This window comes from Anolis sagrei, chromosome 3 (assembly GCF_037176765.1).
Source record: "Anolis sagrei isolate rAnoSag1 chromosome 3, rAnoSag1.mat, whole genome shotgun sequence".
NCBI classification, from domain to species: domain Eukaryota; kingdom Metazoa; phylum Chordata; class Lepidosauria; order Squamata; family Dactyloidae; genus Anolis; species Anolis sagrei.
Window position 1 is genome coordinate 268,284,462 of NC_090023.1, and position 16,996 is coordinate 268,301,457.

Here is a 16,996-nt window from a genome sequence, read left to right on the forward strand (position 1 = left end):
CATGGAAAGCAATGGTTTGAACCTGGATCACCGCCTCTTGTATGGAATTTGATGCAAAACCATAGGATCCCATGGAAAGCAATGGTTTGAACCCGGATCACTGCCTCTTGTATGGAATTTGATGCAAAACCATAGGATCCTATGGAAAGCAATAGTTTCAACCTGGATCATTGCCTCTTGTATTGTATGGAGTTTGATGAAGAACCATAGGGTCCCATGGAAAGCAATGGTTTGAACCTGGATCACTGACTCTTGTATCGTATGGAGTTTGATGCAGAACCATAGGATCCCATGGAAACAATGGTTTGAACCTGGATCACTGCCTCTTGTATGGAATCTGATGCAAAACCATAGGATCCCATAGAAAGCAATAGTATGAACCCGGATCACTGCCTCTTGTATGGAATTTGATGCAGAACCATAGGATCCCATGGAAAGCAATGGTTTGAACCTGGATCACTGCCTCTTGTATCGTATGGAGTTTGATGCAGAACCATAGGATCCCATGGAAAGCAATATTATGAACCTGGATCACCGCCTCTTGTATCGTATGGAGTTTGATGCAAAACCATAGGATCCCATGGAAAGCAATAGTATGAACCTGGATCACCGCCTCTTGTATCGTATGGAGTTTGATGCAAAACCATAGGATCCCATGGAAAGCAATAGTATGAACCTGGATCACCGCCTCTTGTATCGTATGGAGTTTGATGCAGAACCATAGGATCCCATGGAAAGCAATGGTTTGAACCTGGATCATTAGAAAATAGCAATGGGGCACCAAAAGGAAAAATACAAGAGACGCTGCGTGACAGCCCTGTCGTGAAGCCCCCTTACCTTGTTTTCAGAGGGACAGTGCGGTGCAGTGGTTCGAAAGTTGGTCTTTGGAGACGCGAGTTCGAATCCCCACTTGCTGGCCTTGAGGAAGTCACACTATCTCAGCCTCAAGGGGACAGCAAAGGCAGAAACCCTTCTGACCAAACCGTGTTGCGATCTGATCGCTCCCAGCCGGAAAGCCCTTGACACGACAACAACAATCTGCTCCGGGCAAAAAAACTTTCCTCGTATTTTGACAAACTGCGGAACACCAACGTCCTTATTGACCCCTTCCTACCTTCCTTTCTTTCCTTCCCCAACTTCTAACCTTTAACCCAGAAGGAATCTGGGCCATCCAGTCCACCCCTCTTGATCTGTTTACACTTTCATTTTTCAAAAAGGGGAGAAAATAGACAAATCAGGACTAACCTGCCTGCATAGCTTCCTTTTCTGTGTTTCTGCCTGGTTCTGGGATTGCCCAAGGTATGTACGCAAGGCTTTTGACCCTGGGCAGACTGCAGACCTTGCAAAATGTGGTAGACACCTGCTGGCAGGTGCATTCTGGGCTTTGTAGTCAAAAACTCGATGAATCCAAAATGAAGATTTTGTTTTGTAACTCGTTTGTGTGTTTCTTGAGTGCAAACCTCATAGACGACAACGGAATGGAACCATCACAGAATCAGAGAGTTGGAAGAGACCTCGTGGGCCATCCAGTCCAACCCCATTCTGCCAAGAAGCAGGAAAATTGCATTCAAAGCACACTCGACAGATGGCCATCCAGCCTCTGTTTAAAAGCCTCCAAAGAAGGAGCCTCCACCATACTCAGGGGCATTCAGAAGAAGATCTACAAGCCACTCTAAACACCTTCGCAGAAGCATATGAGAAGATTGGCCTGTCATTGAGCATCGAGAAAACCAAAGTGCTGTTCCAGCAGTCACCAGCCATCCCCTCCCCAATGCCAGAGATACAACTTAATGGTGTAACATTAGAAAATGTTGATCATTTCGCCGTTTAGCAGTGGAACTCTCTGCCCTCGAGTGTGGTGGAGGCTCCTTCTTTTGAAGCTTTTAAGCAGAGGCTGGATGGTCATCTGTCAGGAGTGCTTTGAATGCAATATTCCTGCTTCTTGTCAGGGGGTAGGACTGGATGGCCCATGAGGTCTCTTCCAACTCTATGAGTCTATGATTTCTGCTCCCTTGGCAGCCACCTCTCCACCAAGGTCAACATCGACACCGAAATACAACACCGCCTGAGCTCTGCGAGTGCAGCATTTTCCCGAATGAATCAGAGAGTGTTTGAGGACCGGGACATCTGTAGGGATACCAAGGTGCTTGTCTATAAAGCTATTGTCCTCCCAACCCTGCTCTATGCCTGCGTAACGTGGACTGTCTACAGACGTCACATGCAACTCCTGGAACGATTCCATCAGCGCTGCCTCCGGAAAATCCTGCAAATCTCCTGGGAAGACAAGCGGACAAATGTCAGCATGCTGGAAGAAGCAAAGACCACCAGCATTGAAGCGATGGTCCTCTGCCATCAACTCCGCTGGACCGGCCACGTTGTCCGGATGCCCGACCACCCTCTCCCAAAGTAGTTGCTCTACTCTGAACTCAAGAATGGAAAACGGAATATTGGTAGACAGGAAAAGAGATTTAAAGATGTCCTCAAAGCCAACCTTAAAATCTCTGGCATAGACACTGAGAACTGGGAAGCCCTGGTCCTTGACCGCTCCAGCTAGAGGTCAGCTGTGACCAGCAGTGCTGCAGAATTCAAGGAGGCACGAGTGGAGGATGAAAGAGAGAAACGTGCCAGGAGGAAGGCGCGTCAAGCCAACCCAGACCGGGACCGCCTTCCACCTGGAAACCAATGCCTTCACTGTGGGAGAAGATGCGGGTCAAGAATAGGGCTCCACAGCCACCTACAAACCCACAAAAATAGTCATCAAGGAAGACCATCTTACTCGTCCAACGAGGGATCGCCTAAGTAAGTAAGTAACTCAGGGGCAGAAAGTTCCATCAGAATATGTTATGTCTACAAATATTGGAGGGTGACCTTGGTCTCAAAGATTAGCCTTGCTTCTGGGTATATTTCATCTTCCGATTCCAAAAATGGCACCAGTTTCTCCCTATCAGTTCCAGTTTTGAGATAAAGAACATATGCCATCTTCAACCACTCACCCATACAAAACCATGATAACCGTGTCTAAGAAACTAGAGCTAATGCAGTCTATGTAATTTTCCATATCAGTGCCCCAAATAACCCCAGGAACAGGCCTGAAACACCAAGACACTATATCCATAATTAACACGGCAATTACAAACGGTTGGGCCAAAAGTAATGAAAAACAATTAAAAGAGGATGCTATTGCAGTGTTGCATAGCATGAGAGTAAATTAATCCATAAATGCCACCAAACACTGTAAGTTATTGGGTTATTAAGGGTTAAAGCGGTATTTCTCAACCTGGGGGTCAGGACCCCAGGGGGGAGTTGTGAGGACCCCCATGTTGCTCATGGGGGTTCTGTGTGGCAAGTTTGGTGAACTACAACTCCAAAACTCAAGGTCAATGCCCACCAAACCCTTCCAGTATCTTCTGTTGGTCATGGGGGTTCTGTGTGCCAAGTTTGGTTCAGGTCCATCACTGGTGGAATTCAGAATGCTCTTTCATTGTATGTGAACTATAAATCCCAGAAACTACAACTCCGAAATGTCAAGGTCTATTTTCCCCAAACATCACCAGTGTTCACATTTCGCCATACTGAGTATTCGTGCCAAGTTTGGTCCTGATCCATCACTGTTTGAGTCCACAGTGCTCTCTGGATGTAGGTGAACTACAACTCCAAAACTCAAGGTCAATGCCCACCAAACCCTTCTAGTGTTTTCTGTCGGGTCATGGGAGTTCTGTGAGCCAAGTTTGGTTTAATTCCATCACTAGTGGAGTTCAGAATTCTCTTTGATTGTACGTGAACTATAAATTCCAGTAACTACAACTCGAAATGTCTAGGTCTATTTTCCCCAAACTTCACCAGTGTTTGCATTTGGCCATACTGAGTATCTGTGCCAAGTTTGGTCCAGATCCATCATTTCTTAAGTCCACAGTGCTCTCTGGATGTAGGTGAACTACAACTCCCAAAGTCAAGGTCAATGCCCACCAAACCCTTCTAGTGTTTTCTGTCGGGTCATGGGAGTTCTGTGAGCCAAGTTTGGTTTAATTCCATCACTAGTGGAGTTCAGAATTCTCTTTGATTATACGTGAACTATAAATCCCAGTAACTACAACTCGAAATGTCTAGGTCTATTTCCCCCAAACTCCACCAGTGTTCACACTTGGGCCTATTGAGTATCCATGCTAAGTTTGGTCCAGATCCATCATTGTTTGAGTCCACAGTGCTCTCTGGATATAGGTGAACTACAACTCCAAAACTCAAGATCAACACCCACCAACCCATTCTAGTATCTTCTGTTGGTCATACGAGATCTGCGTGCCAAGTTTGGTTCAATTCCATCATTGGTGGAATTCAGAATGCTCTCTGATTGTAGGTGAACTATAAATCTCAGCAACTATAACTCCCAAATGTCAAGGTCTATTTTTCCCATACTCCAGCTGTGTTCACATTTGGGCCTATTGAGTATTTCTGCCAAGATTGGTCCAGATCTATTATTCTTTGAGTCCACAGAGCTCTCTGGATGTAGGTGAACTACAACTCCAAAACTCAAGATCAACACCCACCAAACCATTCTAGTATCATCTGTTGGTCACAGGAGTTGTGTGTGCCAAGTTTAGTTGAATTCCATCATTGGTGGAATTGAGAATGCTCTTAAGTGAACTATAAATCCCAGCAACTACAACTCCCAAATGTCAATGTCTATTTCTCCCAAAACTCCAGCAGTGTTCACATTTGGGCATATTGAGTATTTCTGCCAAGATTGGTCCAGATCTATTATTCTTTGAGTCCACAGAGCTCTCTGGATGTAGGTGAACTACAACTCCAAAACTCAAGATCAACGCCAACCAACCCATTCCAGTATCATCTGTTGGTCACAGGAGTTGTGTGTGCCAAGTTTAGTTGAATTCCATCATTGGTGGAATTCAGAATGCTCTTTGATTGTAGGTGAACTATAAATCCCAGCAACTACAACTCCCAAATGACCAAATCAACCCCCCACCCCGCAACCCCACCAGTATTCAAATTTGGGCATATTGGGTATTTGTGCCGAATTTGGATGAAAATCCATCCTGCATATCAGACATTTACATTACGATTCATAACAGTAGCAAAATTACAGTTATGGAGTAGCAACGAAAATAAGATTATGGTTGGGGGTCACCACAACATGAGGAACTATATTGAGGGGTCGCGGCCCTATGAAGCTAGTGAAACATAGGCTTGATGTATTGTCGAAGGCTTTCATGGCTGGAATCACTAGGTTCTTGTGGGTTTTTTCGGGCTATAGAGCCATGTTCTAGAGGCATTTCTCCTGACGTTTCGCCTGCATCTATGGCAAGCATCCTCAGAGGTAGTGAGGATGCTTGCCATAGATGCAGGCGAAACGTCAGGAGAAATGCCTCTAGAACATGGCTCTATAGCCCAAAAAACCCCCACAAGAACCTATTGGCTTAATGCTTCCTTTCCTGGTGCATTTGGGCATCGATGTGTAGATCCCTTTCTAGACACATCAGATCCCTGCTTTTTGGCAAGAGCCAGCTTTTGGAATTTTAGTTTGACGCTTTGTTTGTTTTGATGACAAGTCTCCAGTCTTTTGGCTTTGTTTTCTATTGTGGGGTTTTGTTTTGGCTTCTTGGCATTTTATTTGGATTATCTGTTTTGCAATTGTGTCTTGTTAGTCTTGCTTCCCTCCGTGTGTGTCAACAAATATATTGCACAATCAGTATAAGAATTTTGTGGATATGGGGGCACACTGTATTTTAGGTTGCACATTTTTGGCAGGGTCCACTGTTTTGGGTTGATGGCGCTATATAAATAAATTACGGCATTTTGATCATTATGAGTGTGACCTCCATGTTCAAGGGCAGCATACCTTTGAACATCAGACTAACCCAGGTATGGGCAAACTTTAAGTTTTGGACAGCAACTCCCACAATCCCTAACAGCCTCAGGCCCTTTCCTTTTCCCCCTCAGCCGCTTAAGCTGGACAGCCAAAGTTTGCCTTCACCTACTCTATAAAGTGGTTGAAGAAGGGAGCTTTCCACAAGATGAACAATCTGGAATGTGTCCAGAGGAGGGCGACTCAAATGATCAAGAGTCTGGAGAACAAGCCCTATGAGGAGCGGCTTAAAGAGCTGGTCAAGTTTAGCCTGCATAAGCAAAGGCTAAGTCAAGACATTGGCCATAGGTAAAGATAAAGGTAGTCCCCTGACATTAAGTCCAGTCATGTCTGACTCTGGGGTGTGGTGCTCATCTCCATTTCTAAGCCGAAGAGCCAGCGTTGTCCGTAGACACCTCCAAGGTCATGTGGCCGGCATGACTGCATGGAGCGCCGTTACCTTCCCGCCGAAGTGGTACCTATTGATCTACTCACATTTGCATGTTTTCGAACTGCTAGGTTGGCAGAAGCTAGGGCTGACAGCGGAAGCTCATGCCGCTCCCCGGAATCGAACCTTTCAATCAACAAGCTCAGCAGCTCAGTGCTTTAACCCACTGCGCCACTGGGGGCCCACATGATGGCTATATATATATATATATATATATATATATATATATTTGCAGTATTTATATTCCACCCTTCTCACCTCGCAGGGGACTCAGGGTGGATTACAATGTACACATATATGGCAAACATTCAATGCCAAAGACACACAACAGATATAGACAAACAGTCAGAGGCTATTTAACATATTTGGCCACCAAGAGAGCTGTCACTTTCATCGTCCATCTGCGACACTGATGAAGTACTTCCGCATTCCCCCGCATGCTTTGTTGAAGTCTTTTTTATGGCCTCATAAATTAGTTAAATTAGCCTCACCACACATAGGTGGTACCTAATTTTCCTACTTGACAGATGCAACTGTCTTTCGGGTTGCAAAGGTCGACAACAAGCCAGAGTCGGAAGCTCACTCTGGCCCGGGCTGGCTTCAAACTCATGATCAGAAGTAATCATAATGCAGCTGACACTCAGCCAGTTGCGCCACTGTCCCGGCGCATAAGTATGTGAGAGGAAGTCTTTTTTATGGCCTCGTAAATTAGTTAAATTAGCCTCACCACATATAGGTGGTACCTAATTTTCCTACTTGACAGATGCAACTGTCTTTCGGGTTGCAAAGGTCGACAACAAGCTACACAATTGGTCGGAAGCTCACTCTGGCTCGGGCTGGCTTCGAACTCATGACCTTTCGGTCAGAAGTGATCTTAATGCAGCTGACGCTCAGCCAGCTGCGCCACTGTCCCGGCGCATAAGTATGTGAGAGGAAGTCCTAGGGAGGAGGGAACGAACTTGTTTTCTGCTTTCTTGGAGACTAGGATGCGATGGAGCAACGGCTTCAAACTACAAGGAAGGAGATTCCACCTGAACGTTAGGAAGAACTTCCTGACTGTAACAGCCGTTCAGCAGTGGAACTCTCTGCCCTGGAGTGTGGTGGAAGCTTTTAAACGGAGGCTGGATGGCCTTCTGTTGGGGGTGCTTTGAATGCAATTTTCCTGCTTCTTGTTTTGTTTGTTTGTTAAAAATGCAAAAATGTTTGGTTTGCTCCTGACATGATAAATAAATTATTATTATTATTATTATTATTATTATTATTATTATTGAGAACAAGCCCTATGAGGAGCGGCTTAAGGAGCTGGGCATGTTTAGCCTGAAGAAGAGAAGGCTGAGAGGAGAAATGATAGCCATGTATAAATATGTGAGAGGAAGCCACAGGGAGGAGGAGGGAGCAAGCTTGTTTTCTGTTTCCCTGGAGACTAGGACGCAATGGAACAATGGCTTCAAACTACAAGAAAGGAGATTCCATCTGAACATGAGGAAGAACTTCCTGACTGTGAGAGCCGTTCAGCAGTGGAACTCTCTGCCCTGGAGTGTGGTGGAGGCTCCTTCTTTGGAAGCTTTTAAACAGAGGCTGGATGGCCATCTGTCAGGGGTGATTTGAATGCAATATTCCTGCTTCTTGGCAAAATGGGGATGGACTGGATGGCCCACCAGGTCTCTTCCAACTCTATGAAGCAATGGCTTCAAACTACAAGAGAGGAGATTCCATCTGAACATGACGAAGAACTTCTGACTGTGAGAGCCGTTCAGCAGTGGAACTCTCTGCCCCGGAGTGTGGTGGAGGCTCCTTCTTTAGAAGCTTTTAAACAGAGGCTGGATGGCCATCTGTCAGGGGTACTTTGAATGCAATATTCCCGCTTCTTGGCAGAATGGGGTTGGACTGGATGGCCCATGAGGTCTCTTCCAACTCTTTGATTCTATGATTCTATGAGTCTATGATCTGTCTTTTGGGCTGCCAAGGTCGACAGCAAGCTAGACCAATGGTCGGGAGCTTACTCTGACCTGAGCTGGCTTCGAACTCATGACCTTTTGGTCAGTAGTGATTTTAATATGCTGACTCCCAAGCAGCTGTGCCACAACCCGGTCCTTATTATTTTTCCTATGTAGAAGAATAAGTTTGGATTGGATGGTCCTGGCGGTCTCTTCCAACTCCGTAATTCTATGATCCGATCTGAAAAGCCATTCTATCTTTGTCAATATTATTCCCATCTCATCACCATCCCGTTCATATTTGGTGAGGACTGGAGACTTTTCTGACACTGCCATTTCCCGTAGTGAGGAGGAACGCCATAGCGGTCAAACAACGTCTCCAAGAGGAGAGACGTAGCATCGTTCCGCCTGCAAAACTTTGATGCTCTGCTCTGCTTTGCCACACAGGACCACAATCTCAGTTTCAAAAGGCTGAGCTAGCAGAACTTTAGAAAGCAAGCGACTGCCTCTTTGGACAAAACAATGACGAGTTGGAAGAATAAAGGGATTGATTCACAGCAGGCCAACTTTGTAACGTCACCTCGGTTTTGAAAAAGAGGGTTCCCTTCTGGAAGCCTTTTGCACCTCGCGTATTAGTCACGGCAAAGGCAGAAATCACACGGGGCAATCCCGAGGGGATGGGTACCACTGAGTGCTCACATGATAATGATGATGATATCCATTTCCATCGTCATCCCACTCTAGGCATCGTGCCAATATGCAGAGACCAGAACAATCCATGGGTAAATGCAATCAAAGGCAGAAGGAACATTAGGCAGCAAGCCATTCGCGGTTGGCATCAGCAAAGTGGTGCAGGCTCTGGATCGTTCGGGATGCTCCGGGTTCAAATCAGCAGGTTGTAAGCAAACTCTCACTCCCTCCATCCCAAGAATGATAACGAGCAAATAGCCTCTCTAAAGACTGATCAAATGCAACCCTTGAGACCCCAAAGCACAACCCCTGAAGTCCCCAAAAATGCTAACTTGGGCACAAGAGCCTGCATGCAAACTACATCATATTACATATTATCTCTCAACAAAAGTTTGCTCCAGGCACAGTCAGCCCATTGTATGCTAATCAAGGTGGTCAGTTGAAACATTCACACCTAGCTCCAGCAGACAAGAGTTCTTTGTCCCACCCTGGTCATTCCACAGATATATAAACCCACTTTCCTAGTTCCAACAGACCTCACTACCTCTGAGGATGCTTGCCATAGATGCAGGCGAAACATCAGGAGAGAATGCCTCTAGAACATGGCCATATAGCCTGAAAAAACCTACAACAACCCAATCAAGGTGGTCAGTTGAAACATTCACACCTAGCTCCAGCAGACAAGAGTTCTTTGTCCCACCCTGGTCATTCCACAGATATATAAACCCTTTTTCCTAGTTCCAACAGACCTCACTCCCTCTGAGGATGCTTGCCATAGATGCAGGCGAAATGTCAGGAGAGAATGCCTCTAGACCATGGCCATACAGCCCGAAACAACCCAGTGATTCCAGCCATGAAAGCCTTCGACAATACATTGTACATCATATGAGTTCAAATGAAATGCTTGGCACAGTCTGAAAGCAGTGGGTGAAAGCTGAAATTTACGCCCAAATTGGGGAAGTAATGTCCCTAAGGTAGAGCTTCTCAACCTGCGGGTCGGGAACCTTGGGGGGTGGTCATGAATGGGGTGTCAGTAGGTTTGCCAAAGACCACAAGAAAACACAGTACTTTCTGTTGGTCAAGGGAGTTCTGTGTAGGAAGTTTGGCCCAATTCTAACGTTCAGAATGCTCTTTGATTGTAGGTGAACTATAAATCCCAGCAACTACAACTCCCAAGTGACAAGGTCTATTTTACACAAACTTCAGCAGAGTTCACATTTGGGCCTATTGAGTATTCGTGCCAAGTTTGGTCCAGATCCATCATTCTTTGAGTCCACAGTGCTCTCTGGATGTAGGTGAACTACAACTCCAAAACTCAAGGTCAATGCCCACCAAACCCTCCCAGTATTTTCTGTTGGTCACGCGAGTTCTGTGTGCCAAGTTTGGTTCAATTCTATCATTGGTGGGATTCAGAATCCGCTTTGATAGTAGATGCAACTTTAAATCCCAGCAAATACAACTCCCAAATGTCAAGCTCTATTTCCCCCAAGCTTCACCTGTGTTCACAACATTTGGGCACATTGAGTATTCATGCCAAGTTTGGTCCAGATCCATCATTGTTTGAGTCCACAGTGATCTCTGGATGTAGGTGAACTACAACTCCAAAACTCAAGGTCAATGCCCAAAAAAACCTTCCAGTATTTTCTGTTGGTCATGGGAGTTCTGTGTGCCAAGTTTGGTTCAATTCCATCATTGGTGGAGTTCAGAATGCTCTTTGATTGTAGCTGAATTATAAATCCGAGGAACTACAACTCCCAAATGACAACCCCCCCCCCCCTCGCAACCCCATCAGTATCCAAATTTGGGTATATGGAGTATTTGTTCCAAATTTGGTCCAGTGAATGAAAATACAACTGGACCAAATTTGGCACTGGACCAAATTTGGTACAAATACACAATACACCCAAATTTGAATACTGGTGGTGTTGGAAGGGGGGAGGTGACTGATTTTGTAGTTACTGGGATTTATAGTTCACTTACAATCAAAGAGCATTCTGCACTCCACCAACGATGGAATAGAACCAAACTTGGCACACAGAACTCCCATGACCAATACTCAATATGCCCAAATGTGAACACTGGTCAAGTTCGGGAGAAATAGACTTTGACATTTGGGAGTTGTATTTGCTGGGATTTATAGTTGAACCTACAATCAAAGAGCATTCCGAACTCCACCAATGATAGAATTGAACCAATTTTGGCACACAGATCTCCCATGATGAACAGAAAATACTGGAAGGGTTTGGTGAGCATTGACCTTGAGTTTTGGAGCTGTTGTTCACCTACATCCAGAGAGCACTGTGGACTCAAACAATGATGGATCTGGAGCAAGCTTGGCACGAATACTGAATATGCCCAAATGTGAACACTGGTCAAGCTTGGGAGAAATAGGCTTTGACATTTGGGAGTTGTATTTGCTGGGATTTATAGTTGCACCTACAATCAAAGAGCATTCTGAATCCCACCAACGATGGAATTGAACCAATCTTGGCACACAGAACCCCCATGACGAACAGAAAATACTGGAAGGGTTTGGTGGGCATTGACCTTGAGTTTTGGAGTGCTAGTTCACTCTCATCCAGAAAGCAGGAAGAGGATTTTTGGTGGGAGGATTCGCCCTCTGTTTGCAAAAAGGAAGAAAAGGACATGTGGAGAGATCTTTCGTCTTCTCTGCCAAAGGGATTCCTAAGACCAGCAGAAATATGGGTATTTGGTGACCCCCTTGAAACCCACCTTGTGACCTCCCCCAGGGTCCTAACCATTTTAGATTGTGCATTCTTCCATTGCAGAAGGGGATTGGTCTGGATATCTCTTCCAACTCGGTGATCCCAAGAGAAATGCCCCAATCTTCCATTACTAGAAGAGATGGCTGACACAACATAGTCTTTGGATGTCCACTGACACCGGGCAACCACATAGGACCACTCCTTCCCCTATTTCCAGGTGCCCCAACTAAGCAAGCGCACCCTTCTCCCTCTCCATCACTCCCCAAACCATTGACATTCAGCCATACTGACCCTCTGGCCTGGCACGGCCAATACGTCCGGCCTGGGAGCCCGAACCGGAGCCTCCCTGAATCCATTTGGCACCACCTTCTCCTCCTCGTTGTCGTCCTCTTCCTCCTCTCCGCTGGCCAGCCGCTGATAATCCGACTTCTCCCCCATGCTGCCCAAAGGGATGGGGAATCCGGAAGGCAAACGGACCCCAATTCGCAGGCAGAGGTTGCCAAGCTGCCGCAGTATCAGGAGGAGCCAAATGCATTCCAGACCACTCCGGTTTCACCTGGGAGTGGTGCAAAGGGGGGCCATCTTTCCCTCCTTCCAGTAAAAGAGTCAGCCTTTCCCAATCGATTGCAACCACTTCCTTGTCTCTCTATCTCTCTCCACGTCGCTGCAAGGTGAGCTACTCCTTCTCAGACCTTCCCAAGCATCCTCAGCATCCTCTCCTCCCGCATCTCACCGGAGAGATGCTGGCAACACATCCGATATGGCAAAGAGCACGGCAATGCTTGGCCAGGAGAGAGGTAAGAGGATGCTTACTCAGCTAAGCATTCTCAAGGCTGGCTGCCTTCTCCTGCATCCTGTCGCCATGGCGAGGAGAAGAGCGGCCTCCCGCCGCAAAGGGATGCTGAGAGAATGAGCGCACGTCCGATGTGGCGGAGGGAGGGCGGGATGGAAAGAAGAGGGGAGGCGCACGGATGCAGAGGTGAGACTAAACACAATGCTACCCCCCAGCGGCACAAAAGGCAGGAGTCAGAAAAGCAGCAATTCAAAGCAAGCAGGAAGAAGGGAGAGATGGTACCCATCCAAAGCAAGCTCTGCATTTTGCAAAATATCCAGGTCCTTAACTCCCTAGGGAAAAAGGTCATCCAAAAAAGGACAACAGAACAATGTATTGTTGAAGGCTTTCATGGCTGGAATCACTAGGTTCTTGTGGGTTTTTTCAGGCTATAGGGCCATGTTCTAGAGGCATTTTCCTGACGTTTCACCTGCATCTGTGGCAAGCATCCTCAGAGGTAGTGAGGTCACTACAGAAGACAACAGAACATATTGCTCAGGCATGGGCAAACTTCGACCCTCCAGGTGTTTTGGACTTCAACTCCCACCATTCCTAACAGCTTACGAGCTATATCAAGTATGGGCAAACTTTGGCCCTCCAGGTGTTTTGGACTTCAACTCCCACCATTCCTAACAGCCTACGAGCTATATCAAGTATGGGCAAACTTTGGCCCTCCAGGTGTTTTGGACTTCAACTCCCACCATTCCTAACAACCTACGAGCTATATCAAGCACGGGCAAACTTTGGCCCTCCAGGTGTTTTGGACTTCAACTCTCACCATTCCTAACAGCTTACGAGCTATATCAAGTATAGGCAAAGTTTGGCCCTCCAAGTGTTTTGGACTTCAACTCCCACCATTCCTAACAGCCTATGAGCTATATCAAGTATGGGCAAACTTTGGGCCTCCAGGTGTTTTGGACTTCAACTCTCACCATTCCTAACAGCCTATGAGCTGTATCAAGTATAGGCAAATTTCGACCCTCCAGGTGTTTTGGACTTCAAATCCCACCATTCCTAACAGCCTACAAGCTATATCAAGCATGGGCAAACTTTGGCCCTCCAGGTGTTTTGGACTTCAACTCCGACCATTCCTAACAGCCTACGAGCTATATCAAGTATGGGCAAACTTTGGCCCTCCAGGTGTTTTGGACTTCAACTCCCACCATTCCTAACAGCCTACAAGCTATATCAAGTATGGGCAAACTTTGGCCCTCCAGGTGTTTTGGACTTCAACTCCCACCATTCCTAACAGCCTACGAGCTATATCAAGTATAGGCAAACTTTGGCCCTCCAAGTGTTTTGGACTTCAACTCCCACCATTCCTAACAGCCTATGAGCTATATCAAGCATGGGCAAACTTTGGCCCTCCAGGTGTTTTGGACTTCAACTCCCACTGTCCTAAAGACTGCCAACGTTGGAGCATGTCTAATGTCCCTGGGAAGTGAATTCCAGAGTCGGGGGCCACCACGAAGAAGTCCCTCTCCTTCGTCCCCACCAATCGTGCCTGCGAAGGAGGTGGGAGCGCGAGCAAGGCCTCTCCAGATGATCAAAGAGATCGTTGGGTTTGTACACAGAAATGCGGTCACGCAGGTAGGCGGGTCCCAAAACATTCAGGGTTTTGTAGGTAAGAACCTGCACCTTGAATTGGGACCGGAAAATGAACGGCAGGCAGTGGAGCTCCTTAAACAGGAGGGTTGACCGCTCCCTGCAATAAGCACTGGTTAGTAACCTGGCTCTTAGGGAAGGCTGATTGAAGGAAGAGAGATGCTTTTGAGCTGTGGTGTTGGAGGAAAGTCCTGAGAGTGCCTTGGACTGCGAGAAGATCCAACCAGTCCATCCTCCAGGAAATAAAGCCCGACTGCTCATTGGAGGGAAGGAGACTAAAGACAAAGTGGAAGTCCTTTGGCCACATCATGAGGAGACAGCAAAGCCTAGAGAAGACAATTATGCTGGGGAAAGTGGAAGGCAAAAGGAAGAGGGGCCGACCAAGGGCAAGATGGATGGATGGCATCCTTGAAGTGACTGGACTGACCTTGAAGGAGCTGGGGGTAGTGACGGCTGACAGGGAGCTCTGGCGTGGACTGGTCCATGGGGTCACGAAGAGTCAGAGACGACTGAACTAATGAACAACAACAAGTAACCTGGCTAATGCCCGTTGGACCAATTGAAATTTCTGGGCAGTTTTCAAGGGCAGCCCCATGGAGAGTGCATTACAGTAATCCAATCTGGAGGGGACTAAGGCATGGGCCACCCTGGCCGGATCCGACCTCACACAAACAAGACTTGCACAATCCAATGTTAGAGGAAAATCGAAAGAGCTCGTTTAGGTAAATCAACAAAACAGTCCAGAGTTCGTGTGGTTTCAAGAGGAGGAAGAAAAAGAGCCAGCGATCCAAGAGAACGGCAAGTCATCTGAAAATGTTCCCAGCCACTAATGGGAGGAAAAAGCACTTGAGATGAAGCCGAAGCAACAGGGAGTAATGAGGATGCCTGGCGGGGAATAAAAAACAAGAGATGCCGGTCTCCTTTTGTCCTTGGCCTTTCCGTTTGCTCCTTCTGGGCATCCACAGCCAGCCATCACCCAAATACGAATATATGTCTCTCTCTCTCTCTCTCTCTCTGTGTGTATGTGTGTGTGTGTATCTGCCTTTCTGATATATATATATATATATATATATATATACATACACACACACACACACACACACATACCCACACATATATATTTGTATTTGTATTTGCCTGAATATCAAGCAAAAAGTGGGCACTAGAAACAATATACGAAAGCTGAGTGGCACAACCTGGGTATCACAACCAGACACAGTGAAGGCATCTGCCCTTGCACTATGCTACTCTGCTGCTGAGTATGCATGCCCAGTGTGGAACATCATGCTAAAACAGTGGATGTGGCTCTTAATGAGACATGCCGCATTATTACGGGGTGTCTGCGCCCTACACCACTGGAGAAATTACACTGCTTAGCCGGTACTGCCCCACCTGACATCCGCCGGGAAGTAGCAGGCAATAGTGAAAGGACCAAGGTAGTGACATCTCCAACTCATCCCCTGTTTGGGTATCAGCCAGCACGTCAACGACTTAAATCAAGAAATAGTTTTCTAAGATCTACAGAGACACTTGCTGGAACACCTTAGCAAGCGAGAGTCCAAAAGTGGCAGGCTCAAACCCAGAACCTCAATCAATGGCTGATACCAAATGAGAGACTTCCTCCTGGGCACACAGAAGACTGGGCGACTTGGAAGGTGCCGAACAGACTGCGCTCTGGTACCATGAGATGCAGAGCCAACCTTCAGAAATGGGGCTACAAAGTGGAATCCACAACATGCGAGTGTGGAGAAGAGCAAACCACTGACCACCTGCTGCAATGCACCCTGAGCCCTGCCACATGCACCATGGAGGACCTTCTTGTGGCAACACCAGAGGCACTCCAAGGGGACAGAGACTGGTCAAAGGACATTTAATCAACCACCAAGCTTGCAAACTTTGTGTTTTGTTTATTTGTTTGTTAAAAAATACAATACAACTGTTTGGTTTGCTCCTGACACGATAAATAAATAAATATATAAAATATTATGTTCGTTTGTGGGATTAACAGAACTCAAAAACCACTGGACGAATTGACACCAAATTTGGACACAATATACCTAACAACCCAATGAATGGCCATCTCTTAAAAATTGATTTTGCCATTTGGGAGTTGTAGTTGCTTGGATTTACAGTCCACCTACAATCAAAGAGCATTCTGAACTCCACTAACGATGGAATTGAACCAAACTTGGCACACAGGACTCCCAAGACCAAAAAACAGTATTAGGGTTTGGTGGGCACTGACCTTGAATTTGAGAGTTGTAGTTCACCTACATCTAGAGAGTACTGTGGACTCAAACAACGATGGATCTGGACTAAACATGGTACGAATGCCCAATATGCCCAAATATGAATACAGATGGAGTTTGGGGAAAACAGACCTTGACATTTGGGAGTTGTAGTTGCTGGGATTTATAGTTCACCTACACTCAAAGAGCATTCTGAACTTCACCAAAGATGGAATTGAACCAAATTTGGCACGCAGAACTCCCATGACAAACAGAAAATACTGGAAGGCTTTGGTGGGCATTGACCTTGAATTTAAGAGTTGTAGTTCACCTACATCTAGAGAGTACTGTGGACTGAAACAACGATGGATCTGGACCAAACTTGGCACGAATATTCAACATGCCCAGATGTGAACACTGGTGGAGTTTGGGGAAAACAGACCATGTAATTTGGGAGTTGCAATTTCTGGGATTTATAGTTCACCTACAACCAAAGAGCACTCTTAACCCCACCAATGATAGAATTGGGCCAAACTTCCCACACAGAACCTCCATGACCAACAGAAAATACTGTGTCTTCTGATGGTCTTTGGCGACCCCTCTGATACGCCCTCATGACCCCTCCAGGAAATAGAATCTTGACATTTGGGAGTTGTAGTTGCTGGGATTT

The 16,996-nt window shown here is 46.4% G+C and overlaps 1 protein-coding gene across 4 annotated transcripts in view; it reads right to left on the minus strand.

Moving 5' to 3' along the window:
- Positions 1 to 16,996, minus strand: part of TNK2 (tyrosine kinase non receptor 2) — a 214,517-nt gene that overhangs the window by 165,240 nt on the left and 32,281 nt on the right. The window contains exon 1 of one of the 4 annotated variants that reach the window (XM_060767281.2): positions 11,953 to 12,571. The exons of 2 other annotated variants lie outside the window; for them this stretch is intronic. In XM_060767281.2, coding sequence (XP_060623264.1) covers positions 11,953 to 12,099 — 147 coding nt within the window. In that variant the 5' untranslated portion in view covers positions 12,100 to 12,571. Of the gene's footprint in view, positions 1 to 11,952; positions 12,572 to 16,996 lie in introns of those variants that run through there. One more of the 4 variants, XM_060767282.2, reaches the window with a different exon arrangement.